Source organism: Camelus dromedarius, chromosome 16, assembly GCF_036321535.1.
Source record: "Camelus dromedarius isolate mCamDro1 chromosome 16, mCamDro1.pat, whole genome shotgun sequence".
Lineage (NCBI taxonomy): Eukaryota > Metazoa > Chordata > Mammalia > Artiodactyla > Camelidae > Camelus > Camelus dromedarius.
Window position 1 is genome coordinate 13,723,490 of NC_087451.1, and position 22,091 is coordinate 13,745,580.

General features: G+C 48.7%; 2 protein-coding genes and 2 non-coding genes across 15 annotated transcripts in view; 2 read left to right on the plus strand and 2 right to left on the minus strand.

Annotated features, from left to right (window-relative positions):
• Positions 1–4,820: 4,820 nt before the first annotated feature.
• Positions 4,821–4,954, minus strand: LOC116158050 (U4 spliceosomal RNA). Its single transcript, XR_004142276.1, has one exon. It is a non-coding gene; the product is annotated as a U4 spliceosomal RNA (small nuclear RNA).
• A 2,906-nt stretch (positions 4,955–7,860) lies between these two features.
• ZNHIT3 (zinc finger HIT-type containing 3) lies at positions 7,861–22,023 on the plus strand. Its single transcript, XM_031467987.2, has 8 exons — positions 7,861–8,391; positions 9,359–9,474; positions 10,315–10,387; positions 13,480–13,996; positions 14,093–14,124; positions 16,352–16,435; positions 17,432–17,518; positions 18,516–22,023. The coding sequence occupies exons 4-8, from the start codon at positions 13,911–13,913 to the stop codon at positions 18,695–18,697; spliced, it is 471 nt and encodes a 156-aa protein (XP_031323847.1). The 5' UTR covers positions 7,861–8,391; positions 9,359–9,474; positions 10,315–10,387; positions 13,480–13,910; the 3' UTR covers positions 18,698–22,023.
• Positions 18,932–22,091, minus strand: part of MYO19 (myosin XIX) — a 39,808-nt gene continuing 36,648 nt past the window's right edge. For 10 of the 12 annotated variants that reach the window (XM_064495003.1, XM_064495002.1, XM_064495004.1 and 7 more), the window contains one exon: positions 18,932–20,988. In XM_064495003.1, coding sequence (XP_064351073.1) covers positions 20,284–20,988 — 705 coding nt within the window. In that variant the 3' untranslated portion in view covers positions 18,932–20,283. The remainder of the gene's footprint in view (positions 20,989–22,091) is intronic. The other 2 variants (XM_064495010.1, XM_031467971.2) reach the window with 1 other exon arrangement.
• LOC116158019 (small nucleolar RNA SNORA11) lies at positions 21,237–21,366 on the plus strand. Its single transcript, XR_004142249.1, has one exon. It is a non-coding gene; the product is annotated as a small nucleolar RNA SNORA11 (small nucleolar RNA).

Here is a 22,091-nt window from a genome sequence, read left to right on the forward strand (position 1 = left end):
AGTTTTTGCTGTATTTTCTTTCAGAGTTTTTTTCTTTTCTTTTTGTAGGGGGGTAATTAGGTTTATGTATTTTTAGAGGAGGTACTGGGAATTGAACCCAGGACCTTGTGCATGTTAGGCATGTGCTTTACCACTTGAGCTACACCCTCCCACCAGAATTTTTTTTCTTTATATCCCAACAACCACACACCTTTTGTAAGATGTACTTACTGAATGTAGCCATTTCTCTGCTATTAGATAGTTGGATTTTTTTCTTTCTTTTTTTTTTTTTTTTTTTAGTTTTTAAAATAATGCTGCTATAAGCATGATGCTAAATTCTTTCAGGATTTGTTTATTTAATTAGTAGTAGAATTAGTCCATCCTTAGAAGTAGAATTGCTGGGATCAGAGGTATGAAAGTGACGCTTCTGAGTACATCCTGCCATGGAGCCAATAGGAGTGGTTATGCCTAACACACATACATGCCCCAGGCAAGTTGACATATAAAATTCATTGCAGGAAGTGAGTTACTGATACATGCTACAACATGTATGAAACTTGGAAACATTACACTAAGTGAAAGAAGACAGTCACAAAGGACCACATATTGTATGATCCACTTGTATGAAATGTCCAGAATAGGTACATCTGTAGAGGCAGAAAGTCTCTTTAGGGGTTTCCTAGGGCACAGGGGGGTGGGTGGATTTGGAGGGAATGACTGAGGGGTGCAGGGTTCCTTTCTGGGGCAATGGGAATGTTCTAAATTTTCTATGGTGGTGGTAGCACAGCTCTGTGAATATAATCACAGCCATTGAATTGTACACTTTAAATGGATGACTTGTGTGTCATGTGAATTATATCTCAAAAGAGCTGCTAAAAATACAGCAGTCATTCATTTTAGCCAAAAGAGGGGTATGTTTGGTATTTTATGGGTGGCAGCACTGTGACCTTATTTTTGTCTGTGCTTAGATAAACTTATGAAGTGGCCTTATTTTGTCTTATTTTATCATGATCTCAGAGTGATTTTATCTGAGGTTGGTATTTTGTGATCATTTATGGCCCAACAGGAGAAGAATATGACCTGGCTCTGAGTGTCTGAGGTCTAGCTGTGAATGTCAAATCAGTTCTGGATGTCAGGGGCTGCTTTTTTCCCTTCCTCAGCAGTCGCTGGGAACCTCAGCAGGCCCCTTAGGAATATGAATAAACACACTTGGAAAGTCCACAGAAACTCTGATCTCAGCCTCCTGCTGATGTGAACCTGGGCTCCTGTGCCTGGGATCTGGGAGATGGGGCCATCAAGCCAGAAGAGACCACGTGTCTTCTGTGTTGCCAAAGTTTTTTGTACTTGTTATGTTTATTGCTATTTCAAAATATTTAAAGGCAGAAGGTTCCCTCACCCTCTCTACCAAGGAGGCCCCATCATACTCCAGTGACCTTCTCCAGCCCTCTCCCTGCTCTGTTTCCTCCCCCAAGACTCCCTCAATAGCCTAGAAAGGACTCAGGGTGGAGGTGAAGGGGAGAGAGAGGCGCTGCAGCTTTCTCAGGCCTGGCAAGAAGGGAACTTTTCCTGTCTCTGCTCTCCATTGCAGAGATCTGGGTTGTGAGTTCATGCTATTGATTAAGCCTTATTTTGTGTTGGGATTATTTCAACAGACACTGAGGGATATGCAGAGTCCCTGCACAGCCTTCCAGGTATTGCTGCCCATCAGAGGATGCAGAGAACAGGGTCCGGCAGAGGCTGGGGTTCCCAGTGACAAGAAGGCAGGAAGCTGACATGGAAGGGGTGCTGGGAGGGGGTAGAAGTCTAGGCTTTGAATTCCAGCCCTGCTCCCTTCCTGCAGGAGGAGAAAGTGGCTCTTCCTTAGGAGGGCCACTCCTGTCTGGGCTTTCTTTCGTATATCTCACAGCTAACCTGCTTCCTCCCCTATAAAATCAGTGATCCCAACAAACAAGCTCACCTCTCTGGCCCCAGGGGTCTCCTCTCCAGTCTTACCTTTCAATACTCCCCTCTCACCAGATGCTCTTTCACACCCTACCTCTGTGCCTTCTCTCATTCTGTTCCCTATGCCTGGACTGCCCTTTAGTTAGAGTCTACTCATTTGGTAAGACTCAGGTCAGTCCTTACCTCCTCCAGGAAGCCTTCCCCAGTCTCCTGCCTACTGGCTGGGTTAGATGCCTGATACTCTTCTGCTCAATACCCCCCACCCTACAATTCTGTTTCAAGGTGTGTGTTGGCCTTTCTCTGAGCTGTCAGCACCAGGATTGAAGGGCCTCACTCCTTTGTGTTTTTGTTTTTCTTTTTTTGTTTTTTTTCCATTACATACTTTCACTGAGGAATCTTTGGCACAGCTGATGCACTGAATTATCATTACATCTGTTAAAAAGCTATTTGTTCAAACTTGGCATAAAAATGTTTTATTCTATGTACAATAATGTACACAAATTTAAATAGGTCACCAAAGATACCAGAAGTAATTAAAGAGGTATATTTACAGTAGCACATCATAGTAAATGGAAAGCCATTCACAGATTCAACATTGATACTGTTTTTGTGCTTAGTTACGCACTGCAGTGAAGTATATTACTCCATTTTGGATGACCTAAATTTTAAACAAATACTTCAATAATTAGTAGATCCTATTTTAATCAGTATCATCATTAATCAATTAAATTCCATGTCCGGTACTTGTCCAGGCAGAACTGACTTTAAATCTTACATTATCTGGTCTGTATACATCCTCCCTATCACAATCTTCATCTCGCTGTTCCCCACGCCCACTCCCAGGTCTTGGGGGTCCAGGCATACCCTGCCATGGACCTAGGGCCCCAGGGATGACAGAATGGTTTGGCTTATTTATTGGGGACCACACAGACCAGACTATCCCTTACTAGGCCAGGCCAAGGGTCCTTTTCTGGAGATGCTGGGTCACTGTCCATGAGGAACAGGTTTCTGACTTAAGATTGTGAGTTAACACCTGGGTTTGGCCCAAGGCATGATGCAGGAGACGGAGCCTGGCACACCTGCCCCATGTCCCAAGTCTTCATGCCCTCTCAGTACAACAGCCTCTGAATGGGTTAAAAAGCCAGTGCACATAAAGCACTCCATACCATGCCTGGCACGTGCTCACGCCATCCCAGAAGTCAGCTGGGTTCCTGGTGGGAAGGGGTTTACTGAGGAGCCTGCATGCCCTTCATTGGCATCGTTGGCATTTGTTCCCACAGGGGCAGATGCAGTGCTGAGGACTGGCAGTGGAGGACAGAGGCTCCTAGGGTGGCCACAGGGCCTCTGGGTGGCAGCACCACAGCAGGTATAAGAACATATTGTACAAGCCAGGTGAGGAGTGGCAAACTGGTCAGAGGGAACCACTTGCCAGGGCCTGACTCACCACCTAGCACTTTTACTTTCATAAGACCTTCTTTGTCCATGAACCCAGGCTGCCAACATCTGCAGTGTGCCAGGCCTGGGCTGGGCACTGGAGGAGGGAGAAGGGAGGAGGAGAATGAACAGAGCATCTTCCAGGCTTTTGAAGGGGCTCTCTGTCCCCTGGAAGAGACAGTCAAGGAGACAGATGGGGACAGGAGGGTGAGAAGTGCTGTGACTGAGGGCAATGCTGAGTGTGGTAAGGACAGAGGGGTGATGCCAAGCATGAGTAAGACAAGAGTGCATCTCTGACACCTGTGTCAAGCTAGGCGATGGAATGGCCCAGGCCTCTCAGCTCCTGGACAAAGCTTTACTTCCCCGGCATGCAGAGCATCTGAACAGTGCCCACTGCGATCACCTCCCAGGATTGCTTACTGGACCAGGGCTGGACTTGGCCTGAGGTCCACACACCTAGATCTCAGTGGCCCTCTGGTGTGGCATTAAATTTAAGTTATTTTTGTCTAAGTAATACAGGCGAGTGGTTGAAAAGAAAAAGAGCACCAAGAGGCTTATGACAAAAACAGCATCCTTGTCCTGCACATCTAACACAAGTTCCCTCTTTCCAGAGGCAGCTCCTTTCAAATTGTTCTGAGGTTTTTGGAGCATTTATGTCCATTTCTTTAAATCATATGCTTCTGTTGTTACTCACTTTTGAATTTTAGACATCTATGCTACTTGGATGAGGATTTAGCCTTTACTCTTCCTACACTGCAATATTATTTTATCACAATTTCTGATTAAGTTAATATGCAGGATCTTCATTTTTTTGATCATGCAAATGTTCACAGCAGAGCCTTGTAATGCAATAGAATTGAATTTCCTATTTTGTAAAATGTTTTGTTTTTCCTGTAGTTAATAGTTACCTTATTTTTCACTTGCTTAGTTTCTTTTATAGCTTATACATTTGATACCATATTTAAGAACTGTTTCCCAAACTTTGTCACTCCTATGTTTTCTTCTAGAATTTTATAGTTTTACCTCCTTATGTTTAGGTACATCATCCATTTTGATTTTTTTTTTCACTTTTTTGTTTTGGTTTGTTTTGGGGGGAGGTAATTAGGTTTGCTTGCTTATTTATTTCTTGATGGAGATACTAGGGATTGAACCCTGGACCTCATGCATACTGAGCACATGCTCTACTGCTGTCCTATACCCTCCCCCTATAGTTGATTTTTTTTTTTTTTGCGCTTTAAAAATTAAAAAAAATTTTTTTCCATGATCCATTTTGAATTTATTTTTCTATGTAGTGTAAAACCATAGTTGAATTTTTTTTTGGCACATATGGCAATTTGTTGAAAAGGTTGTTGTCGCCCCCATTGAGTTGCTTTGGCACATTTGTCAAAAATCAACTGACCGTATGGTGTAGGTCTATTTCTGGACTCTTTATTCTGTTTCTATACATCTATTTTTTAAAAACTCAGTCTCTGTAGAGACTGCCAAAATTTGCCAATGCCAATTTCAAGTTGTCGTGCAGGGTGTTGGGAAAAGTTTTCAATTAGCAATAATCGTGCCTCAGATAACCTCATTGGCTACGGTCCTGCCACTGTACAAAGCTATACACCTATCATTAATTCATTCCCGACCTGACCACCGGAGCTGGCAAACACCGATTGGTGATGCCGGCAGTCACAGCACATCCCTCCAGCCCCTTTTCCCCTACAGATATCCTGGAGGCTCTCAGACCTCCTGTTACTGTTTGGACTGGCGACTGCTTAGTACTGCTGCCATGTAACTATCACCCAAGAGCATCTCCATCCCTTTGTCTGAGGATCCTCAGAACCCCCTCCTACAACAGGTCCCCCGTTTCTGGCTGTGGGGTCAGTCAAGTTCTGGCATGTTGGCCGTCAGGCCGCAGGAGCCCTCCTCCTGCTTCCCTAGGATTATGTTGTTGAGATCCTGGAGCAGTTGTTTGTTACGGACCATCCAGGGCTGTTTGGATCTGACTGAGGGGACCTCCATTAGTGTCAGCTCTTTGATGGATGAAATGGAGAGCAGGGGACAGGAAGGAGGGGGTTGTGGTGAGCTGAAAACCAGAAAGCTGGGCTTTCTTTGGGGCATTGGTGACTGTCCCATGCCTTCTCTGCCCCATCTACCTAATGAGTTCTCTAATATTCACTTTGTCTGCCTCTTGGGGTCACTGTGATGCTCAGGGCAACATTAGTTATTAATCTATTGGCATGGGGCTACAGTATGGGTCCCATGTGTAGGGGGGTGGGGGTAGACCCTCTCATCTTGTGATTGACTGCCCACTCCTGTCCCACACAGTTATCCTTTCAAAGGGCTGAGCAGCACTGCCCGTCTTCAGGCGCTCATCCAGGGTGTACCGGCAACATGATTCACCCTGCAGCACAATAATATTTTAAGAATCTTCATTCTGGGATGATTCAACAATCCTGAGGCTGCCACCTGCTCTTCCTCATGGTGTGAACTCAGCCCTGCTATGGTGCATGGTCACCTGGGTTCTGTGGGCCACGTCCGGTCAAAATGCACTATGCATCCTGGAGACCCTTAAACTGGAGTTGCCTAGCAGTTGGAGACACTGGACCTGGGTCCTTTCATGAATCTCAGGGGACCAGGACATGACATTCACTTCCTCCAAATGAATGCTGGCTACAGACGCAGCTCCTCTGGAGCGCTCTCTCCAAACTTTCTTGCCTGGACTTGTACCTCATCTCTCTCCCAGTCTGAACTGAGGCTCGGCTGATGCTAAGGAGGTACGACTGGGTCCTGGGCTGCCATGACGATCACCTGTGGGGCCTGGGGGAGAGCTAATGCATTGTAAGTCCAGTGTGGGCTTCGTTCTGGGCACCAGTGGCTGCTCGTTCTGGTGTCTTACCAGCCTGTCTTTTCTGGACTAATTTCTGCCCCAGGAGCTGTACTCAGCTTCTTCATGCTGCTCGGTATCACTGCCATCACAGTGATGCTCAACTCACGAAGCAACCGTGTCATTTACTCCTTCAAGAACAAGATTCTAGATTTCAAGTTGCAGGGTGCCTCACTGGGGACACCTGATCTCCCCTGCCTGCCTGGATGTTGAGTGGGAGGGAGGTGGAGGAGTTGTGAACATCCACGAAGTTGGGGGTCATGCAAAGTGGAGGGAGAGGCATTTCACTGCAGGGAAAGTGTATGGGAGGAATTTCTGGGATTGCCTCATCCTACCCCCTTCAGGTAGCAAGGCCTGTTGAGTTTGGATGCAGGTGGGAGGAACTGAGTTCCTGGAAAATGAGTGGTCCCTCCCTTGGGCCCAGTCTCCCCATACAACTGATAGGACAAGTCAAGAGGGGCAGTGGAAATGCTCATAGTGCGTGAATGCCTGCTGCTTCCAGGATGGAGCAGAAAAATTGGGTACTGTCCACTCTCTCGAGCCGTGTGGTCCTTGGACAAACATTGGCCCTCCCTGGGCCTTCTCAGGGAAGCTAGGCCTCTGACACGATTCCAGTTTAAGCCTGCTGAGGCAGACAAACATCCTTGCGGATTATTAGGCCAGTGTGCAGGAAGCCTGGAGCCTGCCAGGTTGGGAATGGCAGCTGCCAGAGGGGACTGCTCTCTGATCAGCTGGCGGGGCCCAGGACGCTTCAGCACCGTGGGCTGGACAGCGCCTTCGGAGCTGGCAGGCCGCGCCCTACAGGGACAACAGTCCTCACCTCTAAGCCTGAACTCACAGAGGGGACGGAGCAGGGTTTCCGGGGCAGGCCCTGAGCCGGCAGGAGAAGGGGGAGGGTAAGGGAGTGGGGAGGGCAGGGCGTCCTTGACCCAGCGCGGGCCCAGGGGTTGACCAGACCCTGAGGGGGAGTCAGAGAGGGCGGCAATTTAAGGCCCAGGAACGGTGAGCGTACGTGGCACGAGAAACCCTAGCAGACTGGGATCCCCTGTGGGGCCGGGATGAGGCGCAGGGCTCCCGCTAAAGCACGATTCAGTCTATAAGTAACGCCCCGTCTCCTGGGCCTGACCGCTCTAAGCTGGTCGCACCCTGCCTGTCGGGACTCATTTTTGACTAGTCCACGCCCGAAGGTTCCTAGACCTAGAACCTCCTGGACGAGGTCTGCCTGGCTCGGGGTCTGTCATCCTGGGCTCCAGTCCCTTGGTATAGAGGTCACGAGGCAGGTCATTGGTCTGCGCTCTGCTCAGTCTCCAACCACAGCCCCTCTCGCAGTAAAGGCGCTAGATGGGCTTCTCCCTGCGGACCCAGCGCCCGCTCAACGGCGGGCACACAGTAAAAGCAGTTCCATAATTATTTGTCAGAGGATGAGTCTCGGCTTTCTTTCCTCAGCGAGGATGGCGTGGTTGGAAAGCAGAGCCAGAGCACAGGTACCTGCGCAAAGCAAGGAGGGCGGTTGCGCGAGGCGAGTCACGCGACCCAGCCAGAGGCGCCAATCCGTTTTAGTCAGTGCCGGGACTTGCCGAGAGCTCATTTATGCAAATGATGTGGGCGGGTAGAACCCGGCGCCACCCGGAAGCTGGCTGCGAAGTCTCAGCTGCAGGGTCTTACCTGCTGTGTAGAGGGTCTTCAGGCCCAGAGAGGGACTGCCAACCGCCCCAAGCCACACAGAGAGGCAGGGAAGGGCCAGTGCTAGGTAGGACCTGAAGCATCAGGGAAACTTCATTTCAACTCAAAGAAACCTATGAGAAAAACCGCCGAATAGCGGCCCTGAACTTAGCCTCCCGCTACGGGCCAGTCTGCAGGACCGTTTCCCGCCTTTGTCATGGCCATACCTGCTGCTGCACTAGAACCTCCAAATTAGTTCTCAAGGTCCTGGCAGACTTGCATTCGTTTTTGGACTCTGTTTTGGAATTTGCCGTGAGGCCAGCTGTGAGGCGTCGGGACTGGTTCTCAGGCCCCAGCTGTCCCCTCTAGTCGGTTTAAGTGGAGAGTGCGACCGAGGGAGTGATCACTCTGCTGCCAGGATAACTAGAGCTGTTTAGAGCTAACTGGGAAATGCAGATATCAGCTGTCTCCAAGTGTTCCCTTGATGAAGAGCAGAGAAATCAGAGGTAAATAGTATTGTGCCATCAGAGAAGGCCTGTGGGCAACGTGGCTGTAGCACGTGTATGATAGGAAAGATGGCAAGAGGGCACTCTTTAAAAGCTCTCTTCATTTTTAAACTTCTTATTTTGAAATACTGTTTTGAAACTTATAGAGGAAGAGGGTACAGAGAACTTCAGTAAATCCATCACTCATATTTGATTATTGTTAATATTTTGCCAAGTTTTTACTATTGTCTGCTTCCTCTGCTTTCTCTTTCTCTAATTATTGTCATTATCGTGTTTGAACCATTTGCAAATAAGTTGTGTATTTCTTACCCACAAAGGGTCTTTGTGAAAGAACCAGGCCTTGGCATTGCTGGCAGCCACCCCCGCAGTGGGTAATGAGCCTTCGCAAGTGAGAAGGAAAAGCCTGGCTAGGCTAACAAGATAACTCATAAATCTAAGTGTAATAAGTGTCGGTTTACTGATCTAAGTTCTGCTGGGCTAACTCGTAAATCTGAAGTTTAGTGTCAGTTTACTGGGCTAACAAGCTAACTCATAAATCCAAGCTCAACAAGTGTCAGTAACATGACCTGTTCCTAATAGATAAGTTCCAGTGTACTGATTCCTTGGTTTTGCTGTTCAAGCCTTATTGGCTAATAGTCCCATATTTGTAATTAACCCTATAAAACCCCATGCACACGTCTTGGAGGTGCTCAGAACTTCGGAGCAGGAGCCCCTCTGAGCCCGCCGGCGTAATAAATCTGAGTACTCCAACCCTCTGAATGGTGCTTGTTTCTTGGCTGGCCTGTCGTTTCTGTAACACAAAGTGGAGAAACTTAGGATGGATAGGTGCTTCTCCTCAACGTAAGGCAATTTCCACGTTAAATGCAGCTACAGACCCCATGATCACTTCTTTCTAATTATTACATCTTTATTTCCACAGGTTTTTTAGTTTTTGCAGTAACAGCTTAACATTTTTTTTTTCCTTCAGAGTTGCACTGCTCCGAAAGAGACACAGATCTCAGGTGCACGTCACCTCCTCCACTTAAGTGACAAGGCTGTACCTACCCGCCAAGCCAGCATCTAGAGGGGAAGCTGATGCATGGGGTAAGGGATGTGGGTGAGGGCATGATGGATGTGGAAGAATATCAATGATCCAAATCAGGGCCACTGTAAGGGAAACCACAAGATCACACAGGCTGGCAGTAGGTCAGAGGAGGCAGGGCCGATGGACCCCGCAAAGGGAGAAACAAGAAAGAAGGGGTGATGGGTCCCAAGGAAGTCCAAAACCTACAAGCAAACAATATTAAACCTTAAGGCTGGAGAATAATCCTCTTTGGCTGGATGCTCAGCCCCAGTCTCTGTGGGAAGATACGGGAGCATCCCTGAGGCACTGGGAGGCATCCTGGCCCCTTGAACCAGAGAGCCAGTTGCACCCTTTGAAACTGTTTTGTCCCTGGGCTGTGTGCTCTGGGCCACGGTGGGAGTGGCAGCCCCAGTGATCTCTAAATAGCCTTCAGGGTCATTCTTCCATGGATCCTTGTTCTGAAGAATAATGCCTGGTTTCTGCTGAGGTGACTAATCCATACAATTCTCCTGATCAAATGGTTGCTTGGCTGCACCATTAGTATTCTCACTTTTTTCAATATGCATAGGCTGAAGAACTTTTAGTTCTGCTCTTTTTGTGCTTAGCAAAGTCATTTCTCTTTTCTCACATTTTCAGAAGCCGAGCCCAAATTCTGTTTAGATTTTTCATTATTTGGGCACCCAAAATCTCCTTCTTTGTCTTGCCAATTCCTTACACATTTATTGTTTCTTTCTCTAAAAAGTACAAAAGCCACCTGTTTTGGCCACTTCTTCGATCTCATTTCTATGGGATCTCCATGCACGTGAATTACATTTTGTTTCTTTCTCTCCTGTTAATCTGTCTTGTGTCAATTTTATTAGTGCAGCCACTGGAACTCAAGATGGGTAGAGGGGGAATTTCCACTCCTGGACATCTGCCATGTGGGAGATAGAGGTGAGTTAAGAGGTTTGTGCAAGCCCTGGCCCCACTCCTACTCCACATGCCACCCTTAGAGGTTTCTTGGGGAATTTGGCTGGGAAACCCTGATTCCTTTGATCTCTGTTTGCCTAAGGGAATGTTAAGGTGGGAGATTGATATGGATTTGCAAGTGGGAGGGGGGTGAAAAAAGAAAAGTGAAGGGGTTGAGGGTGGCAGGGTGTATTCATGAAACGATGGTGACCTTTGAGGTCTGAGCTCTCCCATTAGTTCTGCTGTAGATAATGCAGTTTATCTCTTTTGTTGTTTGGAAGTTCTCCTTAGAGTCTAACTGAAGGTCAGACAGTCATAGTCTTGAGTTGGAGAATGAATGTCAATTGGATCCACTCCACCAGAACCTCAGGCCTCCTTTATTTGATTTCCACCAGCAACTTTCCACCCTTTAATATCTGAACTACTCTCTCCTATACTAGAAGGTAAAAGGAGGGGTGCAGATGAGAACCTGGCATTGTAAACACTGACTTCTCTTGGTGCTGCAGAAAGCCATTTAGCATGGCTGCACTGAGAGCCCAACCTTATCAACCTCTGGCCTCGGGTAAGGGCAACATGCAGCCCACGTGGGGTAAATAGATCTCCCTGCCCCGTCGTGGCGTTAGGTGCAGGGCAGTGGCGCACCCTGGTTAGAAACCCCAAAGCTCTCGAAGTTAGGTTAAACTTTCATCTAAGGTGGGGTGGCCAGCTTCCAACTGTTGGGAAGCTCCGATCAATGGGCACCACGGCAACTGTCCCTGAACAGCCAGCTGCGTTTGGAGCCCTCAGCTGTCCTGGTGTGGGCCTTGCTTTCATGGAGAGACATTCCTGCTCATTCCGTTACCTGCTTTAGCCCCGTGCTCTTTCCCGCCGGTTGGTGATGTTTGAGGTGCAGGCCATGCCTGGACTTACTCTTCCCTTTGCGGCAAGACAGTCTTGCCCCCCACACAAGGTTTGGTGTGAGCGGTGCTCCAGTCCAGCTCTCCCGCCCGCTATACCAGGGCCAATCACGACCTGGCGCGCCCTCTGGCGGTGATGAGCGCCAGGCCTCGGACTCCTTGCGCGTCTCTAGGCTTCGGCGTTGGCCCCGGGCTCAGCCTCCCTGGAATGCGCTTTGACAGTGCTTGCCAGACAGCAGAGCTCTGAAAACCATTCTGCCTCGATTATTACCTCAACTCTCTCCAGGTCCAGCCCTGAGCCTCAGGCTGACTCTGAGAAGGCATGAGACAGCCTTAGATAGCCCCTAGGTGGTCATGGTAGGGCTGCAGGAAGAGCCAGGTCCCATCAATACGGACATCTAGTTGCTGGACCTGGAGTCATACCTGTCTTTCTTCTCTGAATTAGCCACAGGCCAGAAGAGCTGTACTGGGCTTCCTTCACTTCTTGGTGCTGCCTAACCTAATCGCCATCACAGCTGAGCCACCCGCCACCTCCTTTCCTGGTCATTGAAGCAGGAGGGGTGTGGCTGCCCATGGAAGTTGGGGGTCACTGGTAGCAAAGGGAGGGGTATCTTTACTGAGTGGAATGTGCATGAGGAATTCCAGGAATTTTCTTTTTTCTGGAGTCACCATCTCTGGACCCAAAGGTAGAAAACTCAGCATGGTTTGGATGTGGAGTGGGGTCGGGTTGAGCCCCTGAAAATTGAGTCTCCATGGCCTCAGCCTCCAAGTACAACTCCAAGGAAGAATATGGGGTGGGGAATGGTGATGCCCATAGTGGGTGAATTTGTACCAGTACCAGACAGGGCACAGGATTCAAGTGTGGCCTAGACAAGTCACTGACCTCTGGCCTTCCCAGTTAAGCACTGACTTTCTGGAATATTTCTGGTTTAAACCAGCAGTGGTCACAACTGTCGAGGAATATAAGGAGTGCCGCAGATTATTGAGTCAGTGTGGGCATGTCTTGGGTTTTGGGCTCAATTCTAGTTAGAGGCTGGAGGCAGGGGCAGCTGCATGCTGGGCAGCCAGGGGGACGCATGACACTTCAGCACTGATGACTGGACAGCATCCTTAAGGCTAACAAAGCCAAGGGAGGGATAGTTCCTCAAGCCCAACCCTAGCATGGCCCAGCCCTAGTGTATTCCTTCTGGAGGGACCTGAGCTCCAAGACCCTGGCCTCAAGGGACTTGGGACCTGGGACCTGGGACCTGTGCTCATGAGGTCAGGACCAGAGCTCCTGGAGAGTTACAGACTCATTCTAGACATGACATAAATAACCTTTGTAGCACTTCAGATCACAGACCTTTTTACAGTCTCCTCTCTGCCTCACAGCAGCTCAGGAAAGTAGGCCTGAACATCCACTCTAATAGATGAGGAAGCTCAGAGAGGGTAGCCAATCTCTCCAAGTCACACAGCCAGGGAGGGGTCTGAGTTAAGACTCGAATGGCTGCCTTAGTTGTAGCCAGTTTATCCCAGCAGACATAACAGTAGTCGGGGGGCCTTAGTGAGATACTGAGGGCTGATGGGCCAACACTAAGGGGGAGGTCCTTGGAGGTGAGGGTGACTTGTGGCCCTCAGAGGGCACTGCACATGTGAGGTTGGAGCTCTGGTTAGGCTGGGCAATGCTCAAGGCTTTGAGGAGGAGCAGGGCTCCCAATATAATGTGACTTTGTTCATTCCTAAAGCCTGAGGTGGCATGCAAGGCCCATCACAGTTCACCTATCTGGACCAGGATCGCCACCTTTGGGCCAGAGGTCACTCTTCTGTTCCCCAGGCCAATCTGTCTACTCAGGGCTGGGACTAGGGTGAGGGTAGTGAAGAGCCTAGGGTGCAAAATTTAAGAAGGCACTCACTCTAGGGTGAGCAATTGCAGGCTATTACCTGTACGAATCTAAGACTGAGTCTCCCTCCCACCTCTTCCTCCTGCCTTCACTCTAAGCCTTAAACTCCCAGAAGGCAGAGACCACACCTGCTAATCCCCAGGTATCCCCAGCCCAGCGTCTGGGCAGTGCAGTACTCACAGTTGGAGCTCCATAAACATTTGTCAGCGGCCAGGCCTCTTCCTTTCCTGTGAGAAAAATGGTCTAGGCTGGGAAGGGCATATGAGTGTCACATGATCTAACCAAGTCCGGTTTGGCCTAGGTCTGGACTTCGCCTAAAGATAAATGAGATGTGCGAGGAGAACCCAGTGCCTGTGCAAGACTGAGAAAGTGCAAGCCAGAAGATAAAGGACATTTATCTTTTTACGTATATGTGGGCAACAGAGCTGGAGAGTGACAATAACTTGCTCCAAGTCACACGGCCGTATAGGGACAGTGATGGATAAGTCCTTCGACAACGTGACCTAATCAAGGAAGTCTCTGATAGCGGCGGCTGGATGCACATCGAGTGCATCGACGTTTTACTTCTCAGGCCTGGGGAAACGAGCAGGATCAATCCATTGCTTTTGCCTGCCAGTAAGTGCTGCGCGCTGATTGGTCCTGGTTGAGGAAACGGAGAAATAGGCGTGCAGGTGGGCCCCGCGGCGTGAGGCCGGCGCGCCGGGGTGGGGGGAGCGAGTGCCGGGAAAGACCATGGCGTCGCTTAGTTGCAGCACCGTCGTCTGCGTGATCTGCTTGGAGAAGCCGAAGTACCGCTGCCCCGCTTGCCACGTGCCCTAGTGAGTGCCGGGGGTCGTTGAGGGCAGGGGGACGGGCGGCGGGAGGGTCCGCGCGGCCTGCGGGACTGACGCGGCCTGTGGCTTTTGTTGTTCCAGCTGCTCCGTGGCCTGCTTCCGGAAGCACAAAGGTGAGGGCCCCTCCTTGTGCGCGGCAGCCCCGATGTCCGCCGCTGTCTCGGGGACTTGGACGGTTCAGGCCGCTCTCCTGTTGCGTCAGATCCTTGGGGAGCCCTAGGTTTGGGGGCGGGGGGAGTCCTTTACCTGGGAGTGGCTCTCGGGGTTTTGAACAATCTAAAATCTTTTCTCTGCCCTGCTCTCCCTTCTACATCTTTTTCTTTAAAAGTAGCCGACTGGTTTCGCCGCAGAAATCTATCTTAGCTATTCCTTCCTCTTAGTGTTCTGACGCAGCTCCGCACTGTTTGGAAGAAGCTGTGTTGGCTGAGGTTAACATTGTTTTTCTTTTGAATAGTAGTTTGATAGAAACGTTGAGGTAGACCTGTTTACAATTAGGAGCAACGCTGTTGGCTGTTAATATTGTCAAGTCTACATTTTATGCCTTTCTAATCCGGCGTCTCTTTTCAATCCTCAACGACCCTGTCCCACTACCTCTCTCGGTGACTTATGTTATAGTTCCTCATTGGTGGTTTTTCTACAGTTTCAAGAACACACCACCTCCCGTCGCGCCCCCCCCCCCCCCCCCCGCTGACGACTTTTTTTTTAAACCTTAATATTTCTGGAGCATTAAAAAAAAAAACTTTTCAGCTCAAGACAGGGAAGAAGTAGAACTGCTTTGCTGGAAATAGGGTTGGGGAGCTGGGTCTGGAACACTTAGCTCTGATCCTGCAGCCCCTCCAAGAACCCCTAGGGCAGTCAAAAGCTCAACTAACGTCGTGGCCTTGCTGCTGCCTGGGTGATTTTTTTCTGAAATACAAATTTGAGCAATTCACCTCCTTGTTGAAAAGTCTAGTTTCTCTTTCAGGTATTCTTAATCTGGGTTTTGCTCTCCCTATGGAGACACGTGGTCACAATAGTGGGGAGGAGTTGGTGGTACTTCTGGTATTGGTATTGACTCACATAAACAGTCTTTATTTATTATTTAGTTGATATTGACTCACATAAACATTTGTGTGAGGTTATCCTATGCCGCTAAAGACCTTTCTGCCCTCAGCACAGCACTCTTGCTGAGAGATGCTGGTCTGGGGAAGAAAGGCAGACCTGTGTGTGGCATTCTTTTGCTTGGCTTCCCTCCACTTGTGACCCAGCCACCTGCCAGGCATGGGGCAAGCCTCATGAGTTGGCAGTCGCTTATTATCATCTCCTTGTACCTGACTATCCTTTCAAGGGTCAAGACCAACCAGAGACCTTTCTCTCTGCCCAGAACGCTCTTTTCACCTGGCAGCGCCTTCCCCTTTTATCTCCTGGTCCTCTCAGGTGACTTATATCAGACTTTTCCCATCTAGTCCATGTCTTAAACCCCTCCGAGGTGGGCCTGATGACTTTCATCTGTGTATTCCCAGTAGCACATGGTACGTGCAAATTTGGTATCTGAAACTGCTGAGAACATAGTTTCATGCTAATTGAAGTCGGTGTGCTACCAAATCATGGTGAAAGCTCTGTGCAGTTAGGCAGGGCAAGGAGTGTTACCAAGTCCAATCTTGTACCGCTTGCTGAACGACAGGCTAATAAATTGAGTTGTTGGGGCAAGGAATAGTGAGTTTATTCAGAAAGCCAGCTAACTGAGAAGATAGTTGACTAGTGTCCCAAAGAAGCATCTTATCTGAGTTAGAATTCAGGCTTCTTTTATACTAAAGTGGTTGGTTGCCACAAACTTCTTGGTGTTGGAATCTTTGTTCTTGCAGCTGTCCACATAGGTCAGGTGGCGGTGTTCCTGTAAACCTCCAACAAGACAAATGTTTTTCTCTATTCTGCAACTTTTTAGCTCTATATGAATGGAAAAGTGTTACACTTTTAAAGGTCGCAGCCTTGAGAATGGGCTGTCCTGTATATTTTAGGCTATAGGCAACATTCTTAACTTGTAGCAAAAGCAATAGAATACAAAGGTTAAAGAAAAGGAAACAGATCTAACAGTGGAGTCAGACATGTTCTTCCCTATTACAGGAGGATGGGGTCAGGCGGTAGGGGTGCACGAGGCCTGCTTCCTTGGCCCTTCTGCCAGGCTCAGGCTTGCTTGTTTTCTTCTACTGCCTCTTGGTTGGATCTCTCACTTTCTCTGTCCCCACCCACTTCTGTTACCCCGTACATATGCTTCCTCCCCAGATGCTGGCTGGTGGGGAGGTGCAGCCCTGTCACTCAAATGGAGGTGATGCGCACCTGTCATTTGTGTCTCTCTTTCAGAGCAGTGCAACCCTGAAACGCATCCTGTTCAGAAAAAAATACCAGCTCTTACTGCAAAAACTAAAAAGCCCGTGGAAGGCAAAGGTGGGTTGGGTTGACACCAAATAAACCAATCTGGAAAAGGGTTTTCAAATAGAACACATTGAAAGAAAAGAGGCGAGGAGGCTTGGATTGGGGCTGGGAGTCAAGAACGGTGGCTTCATTAGGGAGCAGCAGCTCCCTCAGCCCTGGGCACGGCGGGTGGGGGCACGTGTCATCCGGTGATACTACAGAGCAGCCCGAAGGTGCAGGTGGTGAAGAGTGGGGGTAGGAGGCAGAGGGGAGAAAGGCCATAGCTGTGGCTAGGAGTGAAGGGTGGACCCTGCTGGCAGGGAGCCTTTCTAGTCACGGCTTCAGGTAGCCCTCCCTGGGCCTGTCACCTGAGCTGGGTCCAGCGGAAGGCTGCCTTTGGCCTTGCTGCTGCTGGCATCTTTTCACAGCTTATAGCAGGAATGGGCTGCCATCCTTTCCATCCATCTAGCCTTTCAGTAGTGCCTCCTGGGTGTCATGCACCGGGCCAGGCTCTGAAAGCAGCCCTTCCTGATGCCACCAAAGAGGTGTTGAATATTCACTGTCGGGGGATGGCCCGCTTCTGCCCTTTGATAAACTTCCTTGTTGGATTCAGGCATTGCCAGAAATTTCTGCCCATGCTGAAAACCCAGGGGACTCATGTCAGCAGGCTTTTACAGAGCACCTAGTTTTTTGGCTCATGACAGGGCTGGAGCTGTTAAATAGGGAGGGGACATTGGGTGGTAAGAATTGGAAAATTGGGCTCTAAGTTCAAGGACCAAATGCACAGAGTAAGCGTGTGAACACTGGGGTGCATTTGTTAAAGTCACCAATTCTTTCACTCTCCTAGAGGAGTGTTGGTACAGTCACGGATTCCAGAGAAGGAATAGGTTACTTTTATATCCTTACGGGCACCTGCCTGCTCTGTCCCCTGTGTGGACGTACGTTTTTATCTATTGGAGTCGTCGTTAGAATCTGCCACCTAGGCTTGCTTTTTTAGTCACGTGCAGCTGATTGTGTTATATTCTGTAGATGACGATGACGACGACTCTGTAGCTGACTTTCTCGATAGTGATGAGGAAGAAGATAGAGTTTCTTTGCAGAATTTAAAGAATTTAGGTAAGTCTATGCTGTGCTTGTTTAGAGCTATTAAATACTTCAGTGCGGAGCCCTTCCAGCCACATGATTCTGCAAACACACAGGGCTTCCACAGCTCCCAGCCTTGGCCTGGAATCCTACTGGTTTTGTGAGCTGGCAAAATTCTTCTCGTTTGGGGCTTAGTTCAAGTTTCCTTTTCTCAGCTAAACTTCTCTTGACCTTTTATCTCGCTTTCAGAATTAGGCACTTTTTCGGCTTCCCGTGGTGCCCTGTAATTCACCACTCACAGCACTTTGTAGCAGTTTCTCTCTCTCACACTAGTCAGGGGATGCATTTATTCCCACGTTCCCAGTGCTCACGTTACAGCCCAGCCATTCATGCAGACTGGGTCATCCCAGGATTTGATTTTTCAGAGGAACACAGTATTAATACTGCCCCGCATTTTTGTAGGATTGCATTTCTGTTACGTGTATAATTAATGGGCCAGTGCACGTCCTACAGGTGGCACTATTTTCATTCTTCCCATTTCCCAGAGGTGGTGCTTTGCACCCAGTCCTGTGGGAGTGATTAGTTAGTCTGAGGTAGGAGCTGAGCTGGGGATAAGTGTGAACAATTTTGTAACCTGTAAAGCACCGGACAGACGTTAGTGTCAGTTCCCTGCTACTGAGCCTGCTTCATGCTGGAACACTTGCTGAAACACCATTTGGAGTGTTTGGTGTAACTGTCGTTACCAATGAGAACCTTTATACCTGTAAAGAAAACAGGCCAACAACTTAATGCTGTTGTTCTCTGTATTTGTGCTGAAATGGCATGATTTACAAAGATACCAATAACAAGAATCTGATAGTATTTGACTTGGAGATCACCTGATATGCTGACCTAATGTGTGGGTTGAAAGGGTAAGGGGATGCAGCATCCTTGATGTGGATTACATTTGAAACATTTAGCTTTCAGCTGTCTCTGCCTGTTCCCCCCACCTTGAACTCAGCTTGGCTCTCTTCCCCTGTTCATCTTTAAGGGGAGTCTGCAGCACTGAGAAGCTTACTGCTCAATCCACACCTTCGACAGTTGATGGTCAGCCTCGATCAGGCGGACAACAAGGCAAAGCTCATGAGAGCCTGCATGCAGGAGCCCCTGTTCGTGGAGTTTGCTGACTGCTGTTTAAGGATTGTGGAACCATCCCAGAATGAAGATCCTTAAGATGGATTTATTGTGCTGCCTGCTCAAGCATGTGCTGGACTCCCAGACCCTGCCTGCTCCTCCCAGGAGACCAGCCAGTGAAGGGTCCAAGCAAGGGTGGCGCTTTCCAGGACATGGAGCAGCTGACGCCGGGTAGGTCCCGCGCATCTTTATCTCTGTGGGCTGTGGTGCAGGCAGGTGGAAGTACTCAAGGTGGCGAACCCTCTGTGGAGCAAGAACTTGACATTCAAATGGTTATTTTTAAATGTTTTATTTTTGGTACAGTTAAGACAAGTTTTACACCCACTTGAATTAAAACTTGCTCAGTGTTTCTAAGTAAAATTAAGATGTGGTGGTTCTGTGGTACATTGCATTGCTCGTCCTTCTTGATTCATAATGTAATTGCATATAATTGCTTGAAATTACATTAAATAAATCAACAAATATTTAAATAGTTAAGGTTTTGTTCCTTTTAAAGGAACTAAAATGCAAAATTTCCTCCAGCCAAAATTTTAGAGCTGATTTCAAGCTGACTTTGCCTACTGGGTTTGAGGGAGGGGGTACCCACTGTAGTGATGGCCAGCACCGTGGAGTTGGATCTCTGAAGGTAGTAAAATGAAGTTCTCTGTAGCCCTGACGTTTTTTAATCCTGGTTTGGTAACTACCAACCCTGACATTTGTCCGGGCTTGAGGTGTAGATCAGAGCCCCGGGCTCACGGGCACAGCCGCTGGCCTGCAGGCTGGAGCCATTGCTCTCCCACGGGTGCTCAGGGTCACTGTGGGAGTCGTTTGGCAGCCGTGTGTGGATTAAATGTCTTTGGCAAGGCAGCTGGCAGGAAAAGGCCTTGCAGGAACAAAGGCACCAAGGATGGCGCAGCCAGGTGAGGATGAAGGTGAGACGAGATCACACGTGGCCCAGCCTGTGTCTTTCCAGCAAGATCTGATTAAAGCCAGTAGCACTGTTGGGCAGCGGTTCAGGGCAGATATCAGCATAGCGTAGTGGAGACTTCCTGCAGTGAAACTTTATCGAGCCCTGGGGAGAGAGATGCAGCTTAACCCCGGCTCCCACGGGTGCCAGGGCCAAAGGTACCTCCCAGAGCAAATGCTAGAAATGTAGGGAGTGGGGACACATAGGTACTGGGGAGAGTCACAGCGGTAGCAGGATTGAGTTACTAAGTGTTTTTTCTCCTTACTCTTAAACAGTGGCAGAGCCCAAAGCAGTATTAAAATGTAAAGTTCCACACCCACTCAGACAGATGAGGAGACACTAGGAGGGATCGCTCCCCTATTAGGAGTATCGCCTGTCATATTCTTATGAAGGCTCAGAGCTGGAAAGATGAAAGATTACACTTCTGTTTACGCTCTGGCTGGCCTGTGTGTGGTCTTGGAAATTTCATCCAGATTATGTCCTATAGGAATCACTCTCGTAGGAAATCCAACATTTCCTTCCTTCTGGCTTGCCAGTGTCACTTAATCCTTGCTGTGGCCCCATGTAGTAGGTTGATTGAGTATTAGCCCATTTTCTGTGCTGGCTGGCTCTTTTTCCTGGTGGCCCATAACCTAAAAACACAGCACTCAGACCACTGACTCACCTGCTTGTCATCTCCTCAGCTGGAAGAGGATAAACCAAGGAATATAACTTGAGGAAAACATGATACCAAATCCACTGCCATTGGAGGGAAATAAGCTGTCATCACAACCCCAATTTTTTGAAAGTGGGACTGACGTAAAGGTACAGAGGTGATACTAAGACACATAGAAGCAGTTTTAAAAAGTGAAAGGGCTCTGGGAAACTCCTGGTCGTAATGCTGGGAACAGTCCAACCTGCAGCCATCAGGGAGGCACAGGCTTCTGGTTTCGCCAGCAGGGTTAGGACGGCTCTTGTCCCAGCCTCGGTCCTGCTCCTGCTGTGGACTCGCAGGCTTTGCCCCCCACCCCTCCACAGTGGGGTGTGAGGGACCCGGAGCTGTCGTGGCAGGACGTTGTCCCGTCACACGGCTTACCTGAGGCAGTGCTCGGATGGACATGATACCAGCTTGTTCTTGTGCTGTCTGCGCCTGCACAGTGTAGCCACTGGGGCTGCCCACAGGGAGCTGGAGGCAGGCAAAGACCACCAGTTTCCTCGGAAAGCCATGAACACCCACAGCCGCGTTGGCCAGGACCAGTCCCAGGGGCCAGAGGTGGGTTACTGCCCGCAGGAGCTTGGTCTGTGCCAGGGGCGGTGGGAAGGAGCTTGGGGAACGAGGAGCTTGAGATGAGTGTTTTTCTTCCACACCATCCAGTTCTTTAGAAGCAAGGAAGGCCATTCTGATCTTAAAAAGAGAACACGACTTTATAGCTATCGATTTACTAGGTCTCTTAACGGAAAACAGAAACCAAACATAGTATTTGGTTATATAGTGTGTATATATATATAATTATATGAAATATATAATTAATATAACATTCAGCTTAACAAGGTGACGCTGTTAAGGGCACCTGGCTCGGTGTGGCACAACTTTATACCCAAGGCAGCTGTGCTTAGGCCTTACACACGCTGCCTTAGAAAACACTAGCCTTGGGGGTGTGCTCAGAGCAGGGGGCCTGAAGAGATGGCGCCTCTGTTCACAACACACCCGACAGGAATCTGGGCTCGCTGTGACAAGGGGCCGCAAACTGGGGGCCTTCCTATGAACACATATGCTACACGTGTCCCCCTGCACCTCCACATGGCTGCTGGGCAGGACCAGTGGGACAGGGCTCACTACTGGAAGAAAAGCCACAGTATTTAGTGGGGGAATTTGCCACCCAGAGCCTGTCTGGTCCATGCATGGGCGGGCCAAGAGTGGTCTTACAGACATGAAGGCTTTGAACCTCCTTTCAAGGGAAAAGAGAGATTCCATATGCTATTCTGAAGGACAGAAGGTTTTTAGAGCAGTGAAACTACTTTATGACATTAGAACAATGGCTATCTTTGTCATTATACTTTTGTCCAAACTAAGGAGGACTGTGGACTTTGACTATGATGTGTCAACGTACGTTCATCCTTGGCTTAAAAAAAGAAAAAGTACCACTCTGGTAAATAAAAATAATGACTACACATATGTGTGGAGAGGGGTATATGGGAAATTCCTGTACCTGCCTGTCAATTTTGTTGTAAATCTAAAACTGCTGGGGGAAAAAAAGAGTCTTAAAAACAAGGAAACTCAGGGTAGACATTTTGGGCAAAACTTTGGTTTCAGTTATATACGTGTATGTGTGTGTGTGCTGGATTGTGATGTAAAATGTATCTTTTAGGTCAAAAAGGTTTGTAAGCCACTGTAGTTAAGTTGCACTGGCAAATAAAAGCAAAAATTAACCCCCCAAAATGTATAGCCTTATTGAGATCTAATTGCTATACCATCAAATTCACCCCTCTAAAGTGTACAATTCCATG